The sequence below is a fragment of the Cyclopterus lumpus genome, chromosome 6 (genome assembly GCF_009769545.1).
Source record: "Cyclopterus lumpus isolate fCycLum1 chromosome 6, fCycLum1.pri, whole genome shotgun sequence".
Lineage (NCBI taxonomy): Eukaryota > Metazoa > Chordata > Actinopteri > Perciformes > Cyclopteridae > Cyclopterus > Cyclopterus lumpus.
Genome location: NC_046971.1, coordinates 26565231 through 26587411, shown reverse-complemented (window position 1 = coordinate 26587411; position 22181 = coordinate 26565231). Strand labels below are relative to the sequence as shown.

At 42.1% G+C, this 22181-nt stretch overlaps 1 protein-coding gene across 1 annotated transcript in view; it reads right to left on the bottom strand.

Moving 5' to 3' along the window:
* LOC117732328 (NT-3 growth factor receptor-like) overlaps positions 1-22181 on the bottom strand; it is a 174868-nt gene that overhangs the window by 124712 nt on the left and 27975 nt on the right. Inside the window, exons 2-3 of the mRNA XM_034535220.1 lie at positions 12084-12158; positions 7051-7122 (exon numbers count right to left, since the gene is read on the bottom strand). Coding sequence (XP_034391111.1) covers positions 7051-7122; positions 12084-12158 — 147 coding nt within the window. The remainder of the gene's footprint in view (positions 1-7050; positions 7123-12083; positions 12159-22181) is intronic.

The window sequence follows — 22181 nt, the reverse complement described above, 5'->3', positions numbered from 1 at the left end:
TGTGTTCTCATGTTCTCATGTGTGTCCTGGTGTTCTCATGTTCTCATGTGTGTCCTGGTGTTCTCATGTTATCTTGTGTGTCCTGGTGTTTTCATGTGTGTCCTGGTGTTGTCATGTTATCATGTGAGTCCTGGTTTTCTTATGTGTGTCCTGGTGTTCTCATGTTATCATGTGAGTCCTTGTGTTCTCATGTGTGTCCTGGTTTTCTTATGTGTGTCCTGGTGTTCTCATGTTATCTTGTGTGTCCTGGTGTTCTCATGTGTGTCCTGGTTTTCTTATGTGTGTCCTGGTGTTCTCATGTTATCTTGTGTGTCCTGGTGTTCTCATGTGTGTCCTGATGTTCTCATGTTATCTTGTGTGTCCTGGTGTTCTCATGTTCTCATGTGTGTCCTGGTGTTCTCATGTTATCTTGTGTGTCCTGGTGTTCTCATGTTCTCATGTGTGTCCTGGTGTTGTCATGTGTGTCCTGGTGTTCTCATGTTATCTTGTGTGTCCTGGTGTTCTCATGTTCTCTTGTGTGTCCTGGTGTTGTCATGTGTGTCCTGGTGTTCTCATGTTCTCATGTGTGTCCTGGTTTTCTCATGTGTGTCCTGGTGTTCTCATGTTATTATGTGAGTCCTTGTGTTCTCATGTTCTCATGTGTGTCATGGTGTTCTCATGTGTGTCCTGGTGTTCTCATGTTCTCATGTGTGTCCTGGTGTTCTCATGTTCTCATGTGTGTCCTGGTGTTCTCATGTTCTCATGTGTGTCCTGGTGTTCTCATGTTCTCATGTGTGTCCTGGTGTTCTCATGTTATCTTGTGTGTCCTGGTGTTCTCATGTTCTCACGTGTGTCCTGGTGTTCTCATGTTATCTTGTGTGTCCTGGTGTTCTCATGTTATCTTGTGTGTCCTGGTGTTCTCATGTTCTCACGTGTGTCCTGGTGTTCTCATGTTATCTTGTGTGTCCTGGTGTTCTCATGTGTGTCCTGGTGTTCTCATGTTCTCATGTGTGTCCTGGTGTTCTCATGTTTTATTAATTATTCAACAAGTGCTTCATGTCCCTTCCTCCCGTCACTGTCTATGCTGGATTTGTCCCCGTTGATCTTACCGGGTCGGGTCTTCTTGGAAGAGAAGCTCTCGCGTTTCATGTCGTTAAAAAAATTGGCTACATTGTATATCACTCATTTTTATCTTTAATCAGTAATAGGCTAAACTGCTTCTTAGACCGGTCTCTTCTGGGCCAAAATGATTCGACAGGTGGAGAGGACGTGCAGGAAAAGCATATCTTTTGTGGCTCAAGGTGGGTGGGGCCAAGCCCGTGGCCCTCTATTGGCCAGCCGCCACTGGTAAAGACCTTAATACACCAGCCCAGTTATAACACAAGGTTTAGTTTTTGTTGACAACTTTGGCTTATCGTCACTTAAGGTGGACTGACCTTAAGGTGGACCTGCAATTCTCTTTTTGATGTCAAGCTGCTCCCCTGAGTATCGGGGGTTTCATCGGTCCAACTAGTTGAGTATGTGTCTACTGAAATCACTGTTTGGTGAATGTAGTAAAAAACTATAAAAGCCCACAGTACCAATGTATTGCTAACACACTATGCCTTACCTTTACTTTGGTAAGCTAATGATCACTGATGAAGCTCATGTTAATCACTTTCCGTTTGTCAGGAAGCAGTAGCCTTTCATCGTACGACCACAGGAAGTGTTGATAATACTTGCCAGGTTAGCAAACAAAAAAACTCTGACTTTGTAGAGCTCTTAAACCGACAATAACGAATAATTAGTTTTGTCACTAAGGGGCAGCAGAAGCGAGTTGTAAACACAACCCTCTAAGTGCAATAGTTACTAACTTGTAGCTCTGTTTTTGGTCTCCACCACCTCCACCCGTCTCTTTAGCTGATAAAATCTCCACTATGTTCCCAAGCTAGTCTCTAACTGTGTCTATTCGATGCTGCTGAGCAGGTCGTGCAGCGGCTTTATCTGGCGCTATGAGAGCCACTATTGTTAATGTCAAACTATAGGACGGTTTGAAACATGGACAAAAGTAATCGTTATACGGCACTATATGGTTAAGCAGTTTGGCTGTCTGACAATATGGAGTGGCACATATTAACTCATACCCAATGTTCTTTTTTTCTATGAATAATCTACTTAACATTTCAATTAAACTCAACAAGCAGAGGCCCGTTTGAAGAGGACTGACAGCGTCCAAGTTTCCTAGCAACACACAGACACACACGCGCATACAAATCGACATACCCATACACACAGAGAGGAGCAAACACCATCTGCCCACTTCCTGCTGTTCGGGAAGTCTCGGCAGCGCCTCGATGGCCGCCCCCACGAGGAGCCGGCTGAAGCCCTGATTGGCCCGCCGTTGTCCTCCTTGGAGACCGTCGCTAGACGCCAGGAGATGCAAGATGTCAGGGTGTAGAGGAGGTGAATGAATGCTAATTTCCTCACATCAGCCGGTGAAACACATCTCACTCTATCAAAGGCATCATGTATATGCTGCTCATAAGTATATGGATTTTTGTTGGTTTATGAATACATAAGTCTTCTGACAAAACACCTAAAACAGTCAAAACAGCCTTTTTCTGTTTTAAAATAAGCTAGCGTGTGTCTGCTTGGATGTGGGGGTTCGGCTGGGAGAGACGACTCTAGTGTTATCCTTTAATAAAGGAAATTCTAATTATTTGCTCCACTGTCGGTTTCGTCATTCCGAAGGCATTAATAATCTATCAGCCGCAGTCATATATAGCTGTACTATAATTATCTCTTAATGGGAGACGCAGACATGCAATGCATATTGGATGGCACATGCATCGTGGTTATTTGATGTTACAGGGTGTTAAATGATTAATGCCGTCTGTTTGTCTACAGCGAGCAGCACTAATGAATAGTGACAAATCGTCACTGTTCTTGCTTGTACTTTGATATTTCTACCACGTGGCACTCTTTTAATATTAATGAGCCGAAGGTCTTCAATTGGAGACCAGCTTCTTATTATAGAGTTTGCTTGTCTTCTTGTGTGGAACTTCAAACTGATCAACTTTTTTAGCTTTAACATGTGTGAATTAAATGTAATTGTCCGTTGATTCTGGGTCCAAGTTGAGATTGATGGCACATGATCATAAGGGACTTCACTGTATGTTTATGTTTCGCCTATTAGGTTGTGGAGATGAACAATGATGTTGATTGTTACTGAGGCAGAATGATAACAAACAATAAAAACTGTAAAACAGTGCCATGTTTGGCTTTAAACTTAGACTTGTGTCTATGTGCCTGAAAGAAAATTGTCAACAAATATAGAGGTCAAAGGTCATCTGTTCTCATGTATTTTGTTGATGATTCCAAAGCTTTTGATTGTGTTAATTGTAGGAAGTTGTTTGTTAGATTGAGTCAAAGATGTGCCCAAATACATTGTGAGAGTTCTGGCTTACTGGTAGAATGGGGCCAACGTGTCTCGGCCCCATTTGGGGTCAGCAATGGGGTCCGACAAGGGGGGGTCTGGTCCCCAGTTCTTTTTAAATCTTAGTATGTGTACAGATGGAGTGAAGATGACTCTGTTTAGATCGTATTGTACATACTCTGCACTGCACACTTGTGGTCAAACTACAAAAAGCAAGGTTACAGAGACTTCAAGTAGCCCATAATGAGGCCATGAGAATATTACTTTAGAGGCAGAGTATTGGCAGTATTGGCAACTGTGTTCCAATAAAAGTCCAAATATTGCTAAATCTAGCAAGAAATTTGCCAAGTAGGTTACACTGACCGTTTAGACCTTACTCTGAAAAATGATCATTCTAAACATTCAAGAAGAACATGCTATTGCTACTTCTCACAGCAGTTAAGCTAGCAGTGTGTGGAAGACTCCAGTGAAGAGGAATGAAAAGCCATGTAGCTGTTTACGAGCTTCAACAAAGATATTGTCAAATATATGTTTTTGAACAATAAACGATACCCAGCCCTGGATCCGTAAACACTACACAACTTCTATTTAAGAGGCTTATGTCTTTGACCTTTGAGAATCTGAACTGTGGTATTGACTGGTGGTGCTGGTGTTCTGTCCACCCTTTTCTTTTTTACATGCAATATTCTTGGCCTGCAGCTCCAATACAATAACTTTTCATATGTCCTCATCTCTCTGACTCAGTGACAATAATTCTGAAATACATGGTGGTCAAACTCAAAACACTAATCTTCTATTTATCTTCATATTGTAGAGTTTTGAGATAACTGGATTGTTTCCGGCACAATATTCTTATTCAGTGTCTATTTCAATATACTTTCAGCCATTGATAATTATGTGACCTGCCAATTGCCCGAAGAAGATCATGCAAATGTCCTGTCATGCCCTAGATAAGATCTTCGGCATGCTATTCTCGGACAGGGTTTCTACTCCAAATACGGACGAGGTGAAACCATGAATGTGACACAGAAAAAAACAATCTTAAACACTATCTAGCTTTACTTTGCAGCAACTTTCAGAGACAACTGGGGCAGCCCTGCATCGATCCAATCCAATAGCCATCAAGAACTGCTTTTCTCCCCTGCGGCCGCGAGGTCCTAAACAGCAGCTTGGTTTGGTTTCATCTTGAGTAGACTATGCTGGAAGAGTGGCATAATCTGAATGAAAGCTTTTCTTATAACTTCAAAAAAAAACGGCTGAGCATTGCATCATAATTCCAGAAAGACAGGATAGTGGATCACAGTGGAGTTATTTTTTGTCAAAGTCCAACAACACACTCACACATGATTGTGATATTAGAAGTCATTAGTTGGGTGTCGGTCCCTGCTGGCTGCAGCGCTCCATTAAAGCTCCCACACTGAAACAGGAGATTAAGTTCTGGTTTATGGGCCACCTCACCTTGAACAGGGCTTACTTACTTGGCAGCCCTGACGAATGTTACCTCTGTTCTGCAGTGTAGGTAAGTGGAGGGGAACATAAATCTGTGCAGCACAAGGAACACAAAGGAAATCTAATTCCAAGCATGCACGGTAGCAGCACGTGCACCGTTTACACGGTGTTACAATAGAATGTGCGCTCACACACAGCTTTGCAGAAGTAAATCCACAATAGCTTTGGCTTGATGTGCTGTAATGTCAGCACCCAGTCAGCCCCGGTTGTGTAGCCTGTGTGCTTTTTAAGAAAAAAGAACAGGCTCTGCTTTGTCTTTATACCCTGACTGTGCATCACATTGTCATGGTGGTATCGCCCATTGGTTTGTGGACGAGAGTTGTCAAGCCTTGATTGTGGCATTTTGTCCGTCGCCATCTTGGTTTTTTGGAGCCACAAATCGTGTCTGGAGGAGAGGGTGGAGCTGTTAGCATAACAATCGCTAGGCTTGGTTAGCATGGTGTGTCTGTAATTCATAATATCTATGCTAATTTGGCCAATAAAAAAAGACTTGTTTGTAATGAGTCTTTTAGTTTTGTGCTAAGCTAATGAGCCAGATATGATGAGCGCTGACACCACACAGTCATCTTGACCTGCTAAATTAGCTAGCGAAAAAACTCTCCCACTCCCCTTTTCTCCCTTTTGGGGAGTTTTTCCTGATCCGATGTGAGGATGTCGTATGTGTAAAGATTGTAAAGCCCTCTGAGGCAAATTTGTAATTTGTGATTTTGGGCTCCACAAATTAACTTGAATTGAAAACGTTTTTTTGTACCAGGCTGGAAACAATTATTTCTGCTTTGTGTTGGGATATTTCAACATGGGTCTATGGGGTGGCTATTCAAGGAACTCCTGTTTTTGGCACCTCAGTGTTGGCTTCATTTCATTTGTCAGCCACTAAGGTTGTTGCATGCAACACCCACCCACACCCACACCCACACACAGACACACAGACACACACACACCCACAACCACACACAGACACACAGACACACACACACCCACACCCACACCCACACACAGACACACAGACACACAGACACACACACACCCACACCCACACACAGACACACAGACACACCCACACCCACACACAGACACACAGACACACCCACACCCACACACAGACACACACACACACACACCCACACACAGACACACAGACACACCCACACCCACACCCACACCCACACACAGACACACAGACACACACACACAGACACATAGACACACACACACAGACACACACCCACACCCACACACAGACACACCCATGTATGTGTGTGTGTGTGTGTTCATGTATGTGTGTGTGTTCATGTATGTGTGTGTGTGTTCATGTATGTGTGTGTGTTCATGTATGTGTGTGTGTGTTCATGTATGTGTGTGTGTTCATGTATGTGTGTGTGTTCATGTATGTATGTGTGTGTGTTCATGTATGTGTGTGTGTGTGTGTTCATGTATGTGTGTGTGTGTGTGTGTTCATGTATGTGTGTGTGTGTGTGTTCATGTATGTGTGTGTGTTCATGTATGTGTGTGTGTTCATGTATGTATGTGTGTGTGTGTGTGTGTTCATGTATGTGTGTGTGTGTGTGTTCATGTATGTGTGTGTGTTCATGTATGTGTGTGTGTGTTCATGTATGTGTGTGTGTTCATGTATGTGTGTGTGTGTGTGTTCATGTATGTGTGTGTGTTCATGTATGTATGTGTGTGTGTTCATGTATGTGTGTGTGTTCATGTATGTGTGTGTGTGTGTGTGTTCATGTATGTGTGTGTGTTCATGTATGTGTGTGTGTGTGTGTTCATGTATGTGTGTGTGTTCATGTATGTATGTGTGTGTGTTCATGTATGTGTGTGTGTTCATGTATGTGTGTGTGTGTGTGTGTTCATGTATGTGTGTGTGTTCATGTATGTGTGTGTGTGTGTGTTCATGTATGTGTGTGTGTGTTCATGTATGTGTGTGTGTGTTCATGTATGTGTGTGTGTTCATATATGTGTGTGTGTTCATGTATGTGTGTGTGTGTTCATGTATGTGTGTGTGTTCATATATGTGTGTGTGTTCATGTATGTGTGTGTGTGTGTGTTCATGTATGTATGTGTGTGTGTGTGTGTTCATGTATGTGTGTGTGTGAGTGTGTGTTCATGTATGTGTGTGTGTGAGTGTGTACACTCACATGTAGCGCAGGTGGGGGTTCTTGGAGAACACACGGGCCTGGATGGTGTGCAGGTTGCTCCTCGTAATGGTTCTGCAACAGACAGACGCAGGGAAAAGAAAAACGTCAGCTCTATCACTCCAAATGATGTCAGTTTGAAAGGAGGAGGAGAAGAGAAGAAGAAAATGAGGAGGAGAAGAGGAGAAGAAACTGAAGAACCCACGAACACATTCAGATACTTGACCAAAAGACACTTGAAAGCCGGACGTATGACATGATGAGTCGATGTCTGAGGAGACGTTTTGATGGTCAGAGTTGCCACCTGCTGCCTTATTGTCAGTTCTAGCAAGAGTCAAGAACAACTAAAACGTCAATAGAACCACATTTAGTCACATAATTGCATTATGGGAAATGCAGGATCCAGTATTTGTGTGGCTACCTACTGCATACTACATCACGGGTGTATCCCTTTAAGATCCACCATCAAGTCACACTGCAAAAAGACATTAGCTATCAAAAGGATTTGCTTTCTATGTCAAGAGCTTTTCGTGGAGCCACCACCTAGTGGCTGTTCGAGCATCTGCATCTTCAAAGGCACTTCAGCCGTGGTTGAGACTGCTTCTTCCCTCTGAGCGTCAGCCATCACTCTCACTTTGCTTCTTGTCTCCATTTCAGCGGTTAGAATCTTGACCTCTGAAATCAAATTCAATTAAAATCCACTGCCTCTGAATCTCATTCCAGCCGGATGAAGGACACGTGGTCCTCTTCCCCTGCAGAGTTGGGTTCAAGAGGTCAGCAGTTGGGGGCGATGATCGATGGCCATAGAGGAAATAGATCCGTAGCCCTGTCTGCCAAATAGCCATATAAACTATTTGAATTAACATCTGAGTTTTTAATTTGTTCTTTTCCTTCACCGGAGGCCTCTGCTACGAGGCCGGATGAGAGGTTATCGAGCTAACTTCAGGGTTAAATCTGGGTTCACGTCTTACTGCGGTAGATCGCCATAGGAATTAATGCTGAACACCTAATCTCATCCATTATATACACATACATATGCATACATGTATATACATTTAATACATACATATGTATACATATATATATATATCCGTATATATATATATATATATATATATATATATATATCTATATATACATGTATATATATATGTATATATATATCTATCTATGTATATACATATATACATACATATATATATATATACATAAATATATACATATATATATACATACATATATAATATAAAATGAAATATACATAATATAAATAGATAGATAAATGTGTTGCCAATTTATTCTTATCGCATACATAACAATATTTAGGCTCTTTCAGCTGCAACCCCAGCATAGTGAAACTGAGGGGGGGGGGGCCAAGAAAGATCAAATTAATCTGTATCTTCCTAATTTATGTTCATATAATATATTCACCTATGTGTGTCAGCTTTTTGAGTCGTGTCACTCTGCTCCGGTTACTTTATTGTGTTATAAATTATGGAAGTAAACCCTTTTACCGTCTTGACTTACCTTTTTTATATTTATTCTTCACACATCCAAGCAACACATTAACAAAAGGTAATACACACAAGTCAAATCCACGTGCTGTATATGATGGATATTGTGATTCGTATCATTTACACTCTCACATTCGGTGATTTCTCGCCAGCCATCCTTCCTGCCTTTGGCAGGCTAAACGGTATTACTCTCAGCCTGAATGACATGTTTAACTTCTTCTTATTCGTCTAATATTAGACATGTTTTGATGTGAACAAACTCAAAACCAGATCGAGAAGCGTTTAGCGTTACTTAAACCAGTTAACCAACAGATATGTTGAACTCACTTTGTAGTCCAGAGCTGCACTTTATTTGTTTGCCGCGCGACCAAAACCAAATCACTGGCTCTATTCGAGTGAGTCTGACAGACAGCCAACTGTTGCCAATTAGTGCACTCTGTAGCTCCTTTGGATATTAAGTGAAAACGGAGCGGCGGAGGAACCTGCAGCTCAGTTTTAATCAGCTAGTTGGAAGTGGGAGAGGAGCCCAGCTGGAGCATTGGAGCCATTCCATCACCTCCTCCCAGAGTCAGGGCGACTCACGGCCTTCTGCTTCTTCTCACTTTCTCTTCTTCTACTCTGTTATATGGCTGATTTCAGTACCTCAGTCATTGGAAACGTTTCAGATCAATGTGCCACCAAAACTATGCTTCGTGCTCATTTGAGTGGTGCTCAGATACGGCCATGGAGTGTAACTACGAAGTGGACGTCGTCATCGGGACGTCCCACGTTGGTTTGTGGACTGACGTTTTGAACAACACCCATCTTACTTGCTACTGGTATCTTACTGGTACTGTACATGCTAAATAGTTCGACACGCCTGTGGTTAAACACTCTTGTTTATTCTATTTCTTTGCTGATAATGCTACATTGTGAACAACAAGTCTGTTTTGAAATGAAAGGGAGACGAGCTAGTTATTAATAACCGAACAGCACATTTCTGTTTGGATAAATAACGGGACAGCGGTGGTTACATTGAGTTACACCAGTGGTTCCCAAAGTGGGGGTCGCGACCCCTAGGGGGGGCGCGGTGGTACTACAGGGGGGTCGCGGCTTCATCACCAACCCACACACACAGACGCACACATACACCGGTAAAACAATATAAAATAACCGACGTGACATGCACTGTGTTCCAACCACGCCACCAGAGCGGCTCGTGTCACAGACCGACTGTGGCAAAACCAGCGAGAGCGAGAGAGCGAGGGAGAGAGAGAGGGAGCGCGAACGAGAGAGAGACACACAGCGACAGAGCGAGAAAGATACGGAGCGACAGAGAAAGATAAAGATAAGAGAAGGAAGTATGTACAAAGATGGACAGATTTGTGACTGGTCTAAAGCGCATGGTTCATGCATTATAATGCAATTCATTAAAAACCAAGAAGAATTTGGGGTCGGGTTGCGGGGGGGGGGGGGGGGGGGGGGTCCAATGTTCCTATATCATCAAAGGGGGTCTTGACAGAAAAAGTTTGTGAACCACTGAGTTACACTATGATGGGTTCAAGTACTATTTAGTACAAATGAGTATTGGGCAAGTTACAATAATGATCATGATGCGTTTAAATGTAATCTTGTGAAATGTAATTTTGGCGAGAAACTTTAATAAATAGTTATTTGAAGGATGCTTTTTTTAAATAGATAATAAAGCAGGAATTTTGACTTGTTTAACATCCTAACAATAGCTCTAAGCAGCATATAATTGAACAAAAAAACTACTAATGACAGATTGTAAAGCCCTCTGAGGCAAATTTGTAATTTGTGATATTGGGCTATACAAAATAAACTGAATTTAATTTGTTTGTTTTTCAACCAAAGCAAATATTACAATAAAAATACAATTGTTTATTTCCCAATCATTTGAATTATTTAGTCCAGGGATTATTTCAGGAAGGAAAAATGGTATAAGACATTAAAAAAGAATCTTAGAATCTTAGAATAAAGAGTATCTCCTTCCTACCCATGCCAAGTGAATGTTGCTATAAGACAGACTCAAAATATATGATTCTTTTAACCTTCTATATCATTTCTTTGAAGCTGCACGTGTCCATGGCGCGATGTTCTTGTTCCCAGTTTTTCCATTGAGCATTTAGCTCAAAGCGGCCCTGTGTCTTTTTGTTCATTGAGTTGTATCAAGTCTATACATTGATCATGACCACTGATGCCATCTGCAATGTTTAAAGATTAAGGAGGAATACAAATAAGAAAAGTGTTGAACAATAATTGATGTGCAACAACAAACTCCATTGTCTGATTTACATCTTGCAGTTTCTGATTTAAAATGTTTTCCATCATGCCCGGCCACCGTCATCGTCACTGCGATGAGCATTGTGATAAAGAAAAGTGGAGGCGACTGGATTTACTTTTCTTTCTCTTTCCCTTTTTCTTGGGCCAAATCACACTAAAAGCACAACCTGCCGCTTATTATAATCCTTGCTTCTGGATGAAACCCCCGACTGAACATTGAGCAACATTACTACACCGAATGAATCAAAGTGTTGAAATGACTCCTTCCACTTAATGTAAGGCATGTGCACATGGGGGTTGAATCCACCAAGTTACTTTGAAGGCCAATGTTAAGAAGCTAATAAGTTCTACTTTGGGAAACATGTGATTAGATTAAAGTAAAGCTCTCACAATACATCCATTAATTATATATCAACAGGGACATTCAAATTCATTTCACATCAGACGTTCAGCACTGTAGAGGCATTTTGCTTACCAATGTTGCTAGTTAGGTAGCTAGCTAACTAGCGTTGACGCGCGGTGGAATTAGCTAGCTGGCTATCTTATCACTGGACAGCTGGCTAGTTAGCTCAAGGGCGTATGTTTGCAAATGGTCCATAGACTAGTCACGACCAAAGTTTTGGGAAAGACACAATTGTCCCCACATATATTTTGTAAAGATAATTGCAAACTCATTCGTATTATTATATATTTTGCATATAGAATATACTGTTACTGTATATTGGCATTTGAGCAGAACTTTTATTATTCATTTCTACTTCTTCTTATTTATTTGGTGCCGAATACTGTTTTGTATTTAAACTACGGTTTTATTACTGTAATTATATTTAAATCAGTTCCAAGTTCCACACTACGTTTTCTTTAATAAATGGTGGGGGGGGGCTGGCAATATTTTGGTGTATTTGTGTTCGGTTACAAAGAATTATAATAATATTCGTAGATTGCATGTTACAATATCACAGTTTGCCTCGAGACATTACCTGGCTGTTATGTATATGATTTAAATATCGTGCTCCTTCATTTCATATACAGTAGGTGCTCAGAACTCTTTACAATATTCTTGTCATTTCTCTTTTCTGTGCAAAGAGTCTGTTTTTCACAAATGTGTTCTGGCCATTAGTCTGATGAACAGGAATGGAAGGAAATATTCCAGCAAGGCATCTGATTCGTGATGTGCATCTGAAGCCTTTAAACACTGCATGAACAAACAGACACACAGAAGGGTGAGTTGCTACTTACAGCCTCTGTAAGCCGGTGTAGAGCTCCATGTCCACATCCCTCAAGGTCTGCAGACCAGTCCAGTTCTCAATGTGTCTGAAAAAAAGGATAGGAGAAGACATATTAGTAGATTGTAGAGTATGGATTAATCTACTAATTATTTTCCACAATGGACTTGAATCAGTTATTGTTTTAACTTGTTTGAAGGATATACTTAGTATGTCAAACAGATTCAGCAGTGAAAACAGGTGAAAGATAGTGAATGCTTGCAGATCACAATGTTAAAATGAACAACACTATTTCTTAAAGGCCATGTAGGTCTTTATTCACTGTTACATTGATCAAAAATGCCAATGATTGGCCAGTCAGCTTTTGAGGGGCGGGACTCAGTGAAGGGTCAAAACGCTATCCATCGGTTCTGGTTAAAACATTATCAAAGGTTATGTTTACCTCTAAAAAATATTCGTTAAAGTACCAGGTAATGGCGTGCCTTTATCTTTTGTCCTCGTATGCTGTCGCTGTCTTTTTTTGGGGCGAGGGTGGTGTGATGTAAAAACCTGTCATGCTAGTACAGGAGTAATGGCAGTGTGAGGGTTGGTAATATTCAGATTATTCGCCACGTTTATTCAGATCAAGTACAAGTATATTTGCGTACTTGCCGATACCGAGTACCAACATGAGTACTTCATAGCACCATTCCAGTTGTTACAATAACTTTGAAATCATGTTTCGTCATCAGCCGTTGCTGCCATCCGACTGAACCCTTTACTTCAGTCATCCGCTGGCTGCGAGCAAGACACAGGAACTTAGCTCGGGTCACCTCATGGGTCTGGAGGCGCTGGAGCATTTATGAACACACACAAAATAACTGTGCACTGCACACACTGTATTGCAACATTCACAGCTCTTTACGGCTGACTTCACACTCTTCATCACACACACACACACACACACACACCCTCACTCTCTCGACCGGACACTCGCGATGGTTGCACCTAACACCGATACCGTCGGCGGCTTCGGTGCATCTCTAATTCAGAGTACGATTGTTCAGCAAACTGTTGAATCAAACCTTAATGAGGTTCTTCACAGTTTTTCAAGTATTCATGTCGACATGCTGTGAACTGACTGGCTGCCGTGGTTCGTTGGCCCTGTGGGAGCCCCCGCAGCAGAAACAGGATAGTGGCCCATTTTGTATCCGGCAGCGGATGGCAGCAAATCAAAACACGCAAATCACATCACACTGAACATCTGTTTACCCAAGAGACCTCCTCCTGCCCCTGACCGTGTGTGTGTGTGTGTGTGTGTGTGTGTGTGTGTGTGTACACTACTACATTCCTCTCTGGAACAAAGGTACAAAGGTATTCATGGAAAGATCAGTTAGAGGTGCTGTTTGTCCATCTGTCTTCCTGGAATTGATTCAATGCCAAAACACCTTTTCTCTCTCTCTCATTGTCTGTGATGTTAACTCAGTAAATGATGGTCCAGTCAAATAGACGTATACTCCAGGACGGGGCTACTTTGTGTTGGACAGGTCTCTGCAGCTAACAGAGCCGTATTCTGCGTCAATTCGTCTCTCCTCTGCATTCCAAATATGGCAACTTCCATTTAGCGGTTGCTAAAAACAACAACATGGTGGCGGCCGTAATCCTAGATGGCGACGGCAAAATTGCCAAACTCAAGACGTCGAGATTACTTCCATCAACCTCGCCAACATAGCGGACAGCTGTTTGCAGGTAAAGCTGCTCAGCAGCTGACAGACATGGTAGGAGACCAGCTAAAGAGACGTGTAGTTCCCTCAGAGCTAAAAGATTGTCCTTACATTCCTCAGGTGGACAAACACATCACTATTTGAATGCTAACGGTCCCGCTGGATGTTTAAATAACCTCGGGCTCCAACTAATGATTATTTCCATCATTGATAAATCTCCTGATCATTTTTTGGATCAATCACGTCTACAAAATGTCTCCCATGTGGCTTTTTCTGTATAGTCTGTATACCGAAGGTATTCCGTTTCCAAAAAGTGACTTTCCACAATTAAGGATAATCTTTTCTTGTTTTTCAGGTAACGGTGGATAAAGTGTATTGAGCGTCACAACCAGTGCAAAATGACTCGTTTCCACATCAGAATTTGATCAATTTGGTCTGATAACATACCACTGAATATTGTATCCTCATTTAAGTTAGCATCGGGCTAACAGGCAGTTAGCCGGCAGAAGTCTCTGCTGCGCATGCTCTGAACCTTCTGGTTTCTCTCAGGTTCTGTTCTTACTCTTTAAACTGTATTTCATTCTATGTCACTACGTGAATGTAAATTAACGTACGTATAAAATATAAATGTAGATGCATTATGCAACGTCAACAGAATATCTCTCTCCACAAAACATTTACATTTACTATTTGCATTATTATTTGATATATACTGCCATAATTATCACCATCAATCAAGATGATTTACTTTTTGAATGACGGCTCCTTTATCCAATTGAATCGCCAGTAACACACCCGCTACTGGCCCAACTGGAAGCACACACATGCATACACAGAAGTAGAATTCTTTAAGACACAATTATACAGCAGACACATTCACAACCACAGATTAAATTCAACTTCTGACAGTATTTCCATTGAGTGCTTTTTTTCCACACTCACTGCAGCGGCTTTTCATCTGAATAAAAACTCCTGTAGAACGGTCAGTGTCAACGAAGGGGCTTGGTAATAAATGAAATCCTCTTTGCTTGCAGCAACAAAGTTGCCTTTTCTTTGTGCATAGATTACAGCACGGACTGAGCACACTGCAGCCTTCTTGAAATGCAGCTCACGCTGAAAAGCAGCCTTGGCTGGAGAAAACTCACACTGAGAAAAGACTTGTAACTGACAAGCTCCTCATACTATGAAACCGCTGGTTTAAAAAAAGATTGTGAATTAAGTTACTACGCTGCCCTCCAAGCAAGTACACAAACACTGACGCTTGGTCAGTGCGCCTCAATGTCTGCTACAGATGCATTGATGTACCCTTTATCATCTGTATGAGATACCCTGGACTTTCAACTGGACGGGTCAAACAAGCACAGAACGGTCACTGTTTGTGTCTCATGAACCAAGTCAACGTTGACTAATTCTACCTGAGTTTTGTTATGGAATGTCCAGTCTTTACATACGTCAGTTATTTTACAGGAAAGAGATGACTTGTTTAAACCCAAACAACAATCTTTTCTGAAGCCTAACCAAGTACTAAACAAAGTAAACCTGAAAACAAAGTAAACCTGAAAACAAAGTAAACCTGAAAACAAAGTAAACCTGAAAACAAAGTAAACTTGAAAACAAAGTAAACCTGAAAACAAAGTAAACATCTTCTACTGAAGACCAGAGCTGGAGATGATACACAGTGACTACCACAGAGACATGAGTAACATCTACTACTGAAGACCAGAGCTGGAGCTGATACACAGTGACTACCACAGACATGAGTAACATCTCCTACTGAAGACCAGAGCTGGAGCTGATACACAGTGACTACCACAGAGACATGAGTAACATCTCCTACTGAAGACCAGAGCTGGAGATGATACACAGTGACTACCACAGACATGAGTAACATCTCCTACTGAAGACCAGAGCTGGAGCTGATACACAGTGACTACCACAGACATGAGTAACATCTCCTACTGAAGACCAGAGCTGGAGATGATACACAGTGACTACCACAGAGACATGAGTAACATCTACTACTGAAGACCAGAGCTGGAGCTGATACACAGTGACTACCACAGAGACATGAGTAACATCTCCTACTGAAGACCAGAGCTGGAGCTGATACACAGTGACTACCACAGACATGAGTAACATCTCCTACTGAAGACCAGAGCTGGAGCTGATACACAGTGACTACCACAGACATGAGTAACATCTACTACTGAAGACCAGAGCTGGAGATGATACACAGTGACTACCACAGACATGAGTAACATCTACTACTGAAGACCAGAGCTGGAGCTGATACACAGTGACTACCACAGACATGAGTAACATCTACTACTGAAGACCAGAGCTGGAGATGATACACAGTGACTACCACAGAGACATGAGTAACATCTACTACTGAAGACCAGAGCTGGAGCTGATACACAGTGACTACCACAGAGACATGAGTAACATCTACTACTGAAGACCAGAGCTGGAGATGATACACAGTGACTACCACAGACATGAGTAACATCTACTACTGAAGACCAGAGCTGGAGCTGATACACAGTGACTACCACAGAGACATGAGTAACATCTACTACTGAAGACCAGAGCTGGAGATGATACACAGTGACTACCACAGACATGAGTAACATCTCCTACTGAAGACCAGAGCTGGAGCTGATACACAGTGACTACCACAGACATGAGTAACATCTCCTACTGAAGACCAGAGCTGGAGCTGATACACAGTGACTACCACAGACATGAGTAACATCTCCTACTGAAGACCAGAGCTGGAGATGATACACAGTGACTACCACAGACATGAGTAACATCTCCTACTGAAGACCAGAGCTGGAGCTGATACACAGTGACTACCACAGACATGAGTAACATCTCCTACTGAAGACCAGAGCTGGAGATGATACACAGTGACTACCACAGACATGAGTAACATCTACTACTGAAGACCAGAGCTGGAGCTGATACACAGTGACTACCACAGAGACATGAGTAACATCTACTACTGAAGACCAGAGCTGGAGCTGATACACAGTGACTACCACAGAGACATGAGTAACATCTACTACTGAAGACCAGAGCTGGAGCTGATACACAGTGACTACCACAGACATGAGTAACATCTCCTACTGAAGACCAGAGCTGGAGATGATACACAGTGACTACCACAGACATGAGTAACATCTACTACTGAAGACCAGAGCTGGAGCTGATACACAGTGACTACCACAGACATGAGTAACATCTACTACTGAAGACCAGAGCTGGAGATGATACACAGTGACTACCACAGACATGAGTAACATCTCCTACTGAAGACCAGAGCTGGAGATGATACACAGTGACTACCACAGAGACATGAAGGAAAGAAGGAAATCTATACGTTTTATAACCAACAGACCAAAGACCATAAGGACTATGAATACACAAGAGACCAACCAGACAGCAGACACGAGGGCCGGAACACAAGGAACACGAATACAACACAGGTGAAAACAGGAAGTCAAACTAACACATGGCACAAGAGGCAGGGAACTTCAAAATAAAGCAGGAAACAAACTAAACAAAAGTGAAGATCATGTCACATAGATATGTATTTGTCTCTCCTAAAACATATTGTTCCTCAACAAACTTAATGATGCCCTTCAGAACCCATACTAGTCCTGAAACGACCAACTATCAATCAACTGTGCAGCCTTGTCGAAAGCACAACCAGTTGATGATGCACACTTGGGAAAATATAAAAACATCTTTATTAGATTACAAAAGGATTACTAAACCCAAGGAACAGCTCAAATAAAATGTATTCTGACAATGCAAGACAAGGCAAATTTCTGCCATGACATATTCATGTTCTGGTTCGCCAGTCGTGCCAGGCAGATACATTTGAAAATTGTTCTTATTATATTACAGTCATAGGCTATTCACCCGTGCTTTGTGGAGTCAAACAGAAACTCCTCGTACAGCAAGGCGAAAGCAGCCACTTGCAATGCTTGAATGAAAGTAAAAAAAAAAAGAAGCATGTTGATGTTTAAAAACATCCGTCAGTATAAAGCAGAACTATTAATGGAATGTCCCAGAGCATTAAAATACTAAAACTGAATAATAATAAACTTTATTTATACACTTTTTAGAAAGAGTTACGAAGTGGCTTATGTGGTTGAGGCAAATAAAATCAAACAATTAAAATTATACGAAAATAATGTGGAATAAAATACCCAACAATAATATAAGATTCAACATAAAAATAGTAATAATAATAATGAATATTATTATTATTATTATAAAAAAGACAAGACATGTTGGAAATAACAGACACACACGTTTTTTATAAAGATGAAAAATATTGCACAAATATCACAGATTCTGATATAAAAGCATGTATGACCTTGAGATTAGGGCTGGTCCGGAAAAAAATGGCTTCATGACTTTTGTAACTTGTTTTTCAAATAAAGGTCACCATCAAATATCACAACACAGGTTTCTCCTTACAGGCCTGGCGTAGACAGGGAGCCGATATGTTATGAATAATGGCGTTGAAGCAGCTCCTCTGTCCCAACAAGCAGCGTGTGCATCATCTAAATATGGAGTTACTTCAGAGTACATTCTGCTGCATAAACAGATGTGTGATATGCAGAGAGAGTGAGAGGACAGGGGAGAGTCGGAGAGAAGTGAAGGAAATGATGATAATTAAAAATATACTGCTAATGATGAAGTGAAACCTTTATTTTTGCTTCGTCATGTTATAGATGATTCGCTGGTTACATTTCACTGGAAAACTCTCAATGAATCCCCAGTTCTCGTTCCATCCCAGAACTGGCTTTTGATGCCCAACACTGCCCCTGTCCTTAACACCCCCCCGCCCCCACCTCTTTTCCTTAACACCCCCACCACCCCCGCCCCTTTTCCTTCCTGATCTTGGCAGTGTGTGAAGAGTCCGACCCCCTCACCCACACACAAACATCAATGTTTGACTGCCAGGACAAGAGAAGCAACTGCTTCTCTCCTACTTCTCCTCGTCCTTCTCTCCTACGCACTCTGCCTCCAAAGCGTAAGAGAAAAATAGAATACCCAAGAGGGAAGCTTGCAGGTGGATTTAAGTTTCATACCAACGTTATTTCAGATAAAACAGCTACTAAAACACCTGAAGTGTTTCTGTTACACACAGAGAATTAGAGGGTATCACTCCTTGGACAGCCAACTCATCACACCGGTCATATGAAAAGCGTACAAGTTAGATTCATCGCTGTGGCATTAGCTCAGTCTTTGGATAAATGTCTGGGTATCTCAGCAAACTGTTAAAAAAACAATCAAAATGAGATTCATTATCACGTCTGACACTGGGATCTCATCAGGATGCGTCCTGAATGCCTATTGGTGGGAAGAAATGCCACGCACGTCCAACTGGTGGGAGGCCCAGAACGCTCTGGAGGGATTATATGTATATATATATATATATATATATATATCTAGCATGTAAATACCTTGGGATATGTTACTGGAGGAAGTTATGCCACTCAAAGGGAAGGGGCTCCTGTGCTACGTAGCTTAGCTTGCAACCTGACCCGATAAGAGGGCAAAAATTGATGGCTGGTTGTATACACGATATCAAGGCTCCATTATCAGTTTGAAGCTACACAAATACCGTGTATGTAACTCCGGCTGTCCAATCGCCAGGAAAACACAACTGGTTAGCAGCGGCTGAGTGGCGGCAATGTACTCAGCAAGCATGCTTACTGTTAGCCAAACACAACCGCCCGAGACAACAGAAGTAAGCATACTGTTTCCCCCCCACCCCACTGTACACTCGTGGGTCGGAGAGCAAGTGAGGAGTCCGCAGGCAGTCAATGGCAGTTTGAAATGGGCAATAAAAGGTGTTAAGTCCTGGAGCATGCAGCCATAACTGGTCCACCCAAAATATTTAGCAGTTTGCTGCAGCAGAATGCGAGATACGCCGTGGACGGACACAGAGATGCACCCTCACTCACACAGCACTCACATAGATCCACAGCCGATCACATGATTCTTGTAGCAGAGATTAAAAATAGATTTCAGGACCCTCTGGAGAGCCGCGTTACTCCAGATGGTTTTGCTGGTAATCTTGGAATCTGTGAGTAAAAGTTACCCCGGCCGATGTTCAGAAAAACACAAAAACATGAATAACTGTTAGATCCCAATCCTGACACTGTGACGGGAGATTAAAATGAATAGTGAAGTTACTGCTTCTGTAAATCACACATATCCACTCTCTCTGATCAGAGACTGTAGATGAAGTTGTTTTAGGGGAAACTCATCAATCAGGGCTAATGTTTCAATGGCCAATGAAACGATTTCATTCATTTTTCAGGAGCTACTGGAAGCTAAGGGGCGTGACTAAGGTGTGTGTGTGTGTGATGCAGCACGTAGAGGCGACTTTTGGTTCTAAACAACAATGGCGGTTCCTGAAGAGCTGCTGCAATAGCATTTGTTATACCAGAACTGGAGAACGTTCCTTCAATGAAAGAAGAACGACACTGAAGGCAAAGATGGGAAATGGACGGTACTTGTAAAGCACTCTTCTTCCGACCTCTCAAAACACTTCGACACTACATCATTCAACCATTGACATCCCTTCATACACTGATGATACCATGCAAGGTGCCACCTGCCATCAGGGCTAGCTATCGTTCACACCCAGTCAAACACCACAGGGACAATTTGGGGTTAAGTGTTTTCCTCAAGGACACATCAACAGTAGGAGGGAACCACCGACTCTGATTGAAGGACAACCCTGGTCACCACTGAGCCACAGTCGCCACAAGACGATTTCTCTCTTCTCCCGACTGGCTTCGACAAGAGTTTGATGGACAGGTTGTTCAACCAATCGCCTGCCAAGTAGTCACAGTTTCAAAGATGGCCCCTCAGATGGTAACACAAACAGTCTGGTACCTCACGCAAGGTCTGAGCAGAATGCGTCATTTTGTGCCTCAGGAGCACCTTTGCACCACGCCGCCCTTCCAGCTCGGCGATGTGTCAATAAACACATGACATAAAAATGACATTAAAACTGTGTCATCTGCAATATGAAAATAGAGCTTCCCCAATGTGTCCTTCACATAATTCTGTGTACAGTACAAGTAGACGCTGTAAGTTACCGCTCCGCTACCCATCACCTGCACCTTCCTCCTAGATGTATGTGTATGTTCTGTATGTGTCCTTCAGAAATTCTCTATCACTTTTGTGCGTCTCTCTCTCTCTCTCTCTCTCTCTCTCTCTCTCTCTCTCTCTCTATCTCTCCACTAACTTCTCAAAGCCAACCTGTCATTAAAAGAAAGAAAAGGGCCCCTGGGGGCCAACTAGCTCTTCAGCTATCACACGCTATTTACATTTAGCCAGACGCCCGGGCGGAAGAAGGGAGAGAGAGAGAGAGTGGGGAAGAGAAAGAAAGGATTGAAGAAGAAATAGAGGGGGAGGTGAGAGAATGGGTTGTGATTGCACCTGTGTGTCCCTGGTATGTGTGTGTGTGTGTGTGTGTGTGTGTGTGTGTGTGTGTGTGTGTGTGTGTGTGTGTGTGTGTGTGTAAGGTGTTATGGTTGAATCAATTACTGTGTTTGGTTTGAAATACATTAAACATTCATGAAGCTCAATTTAAGAGACCAACAAATGTTTGTGTGTGAGGGATGAAGAGCGGGGGCCCATACGTGGGACATTGAGGAGGACATGCTGACAAGGAAACAGCCTGATTACGTATTCAATTGTCTTGGATGTGCGACACCAGTACTAAGAGTGGAAGGAAATGAGTGATTCCCCCGTTGCTCCATGGACAGATTGAGACGTTGCTGTTATTAACACAGCTGCTAGCCTCGGGGGAAAGGTGCTATCCTGGAACTGGATCAATGTGTTAATGTGGCCACCATTTAGAGTGCTGCAAGGATGAATCCTGAGACCAGGAAATTAGTGTTAGATCTTCTGGTTCCCTTGTCTCAAAGTGTATGTCCCCGAAATAAGGTCAGCGTTTGTTTATAGCTTTTACGTGTCTTAAGAAAGGTGGTTACTAACCTCTTTACGGCCTAACGTTAGCTTTTTTACTTACTTTAAGATTATCTTGCTGAACAAAATGTGCGAGTGTGCTAAATCCAATAGGAACTTGTTAACTTGCGATGCTAACTTCAGGGATTGGCCAACGAAAATATGTCAACCCTATTGTTCTATTGACAGTCTGTCTGATGACCAGGCCTATGAAATATCTCATACATTCTTTATTGTTATCATTGATGATTTTATCCCAGAAAGAATTCTTGATCATTGAAACCTCTAGATAACACTAAAAAGTTGACCGTGGCAGTTTGTTGTCATGGTTACCCCAAAAAGAAAGGCCATGGATTGTCCATGGGCATAGGGATTAACCCCTAGACAAAATAAATCTG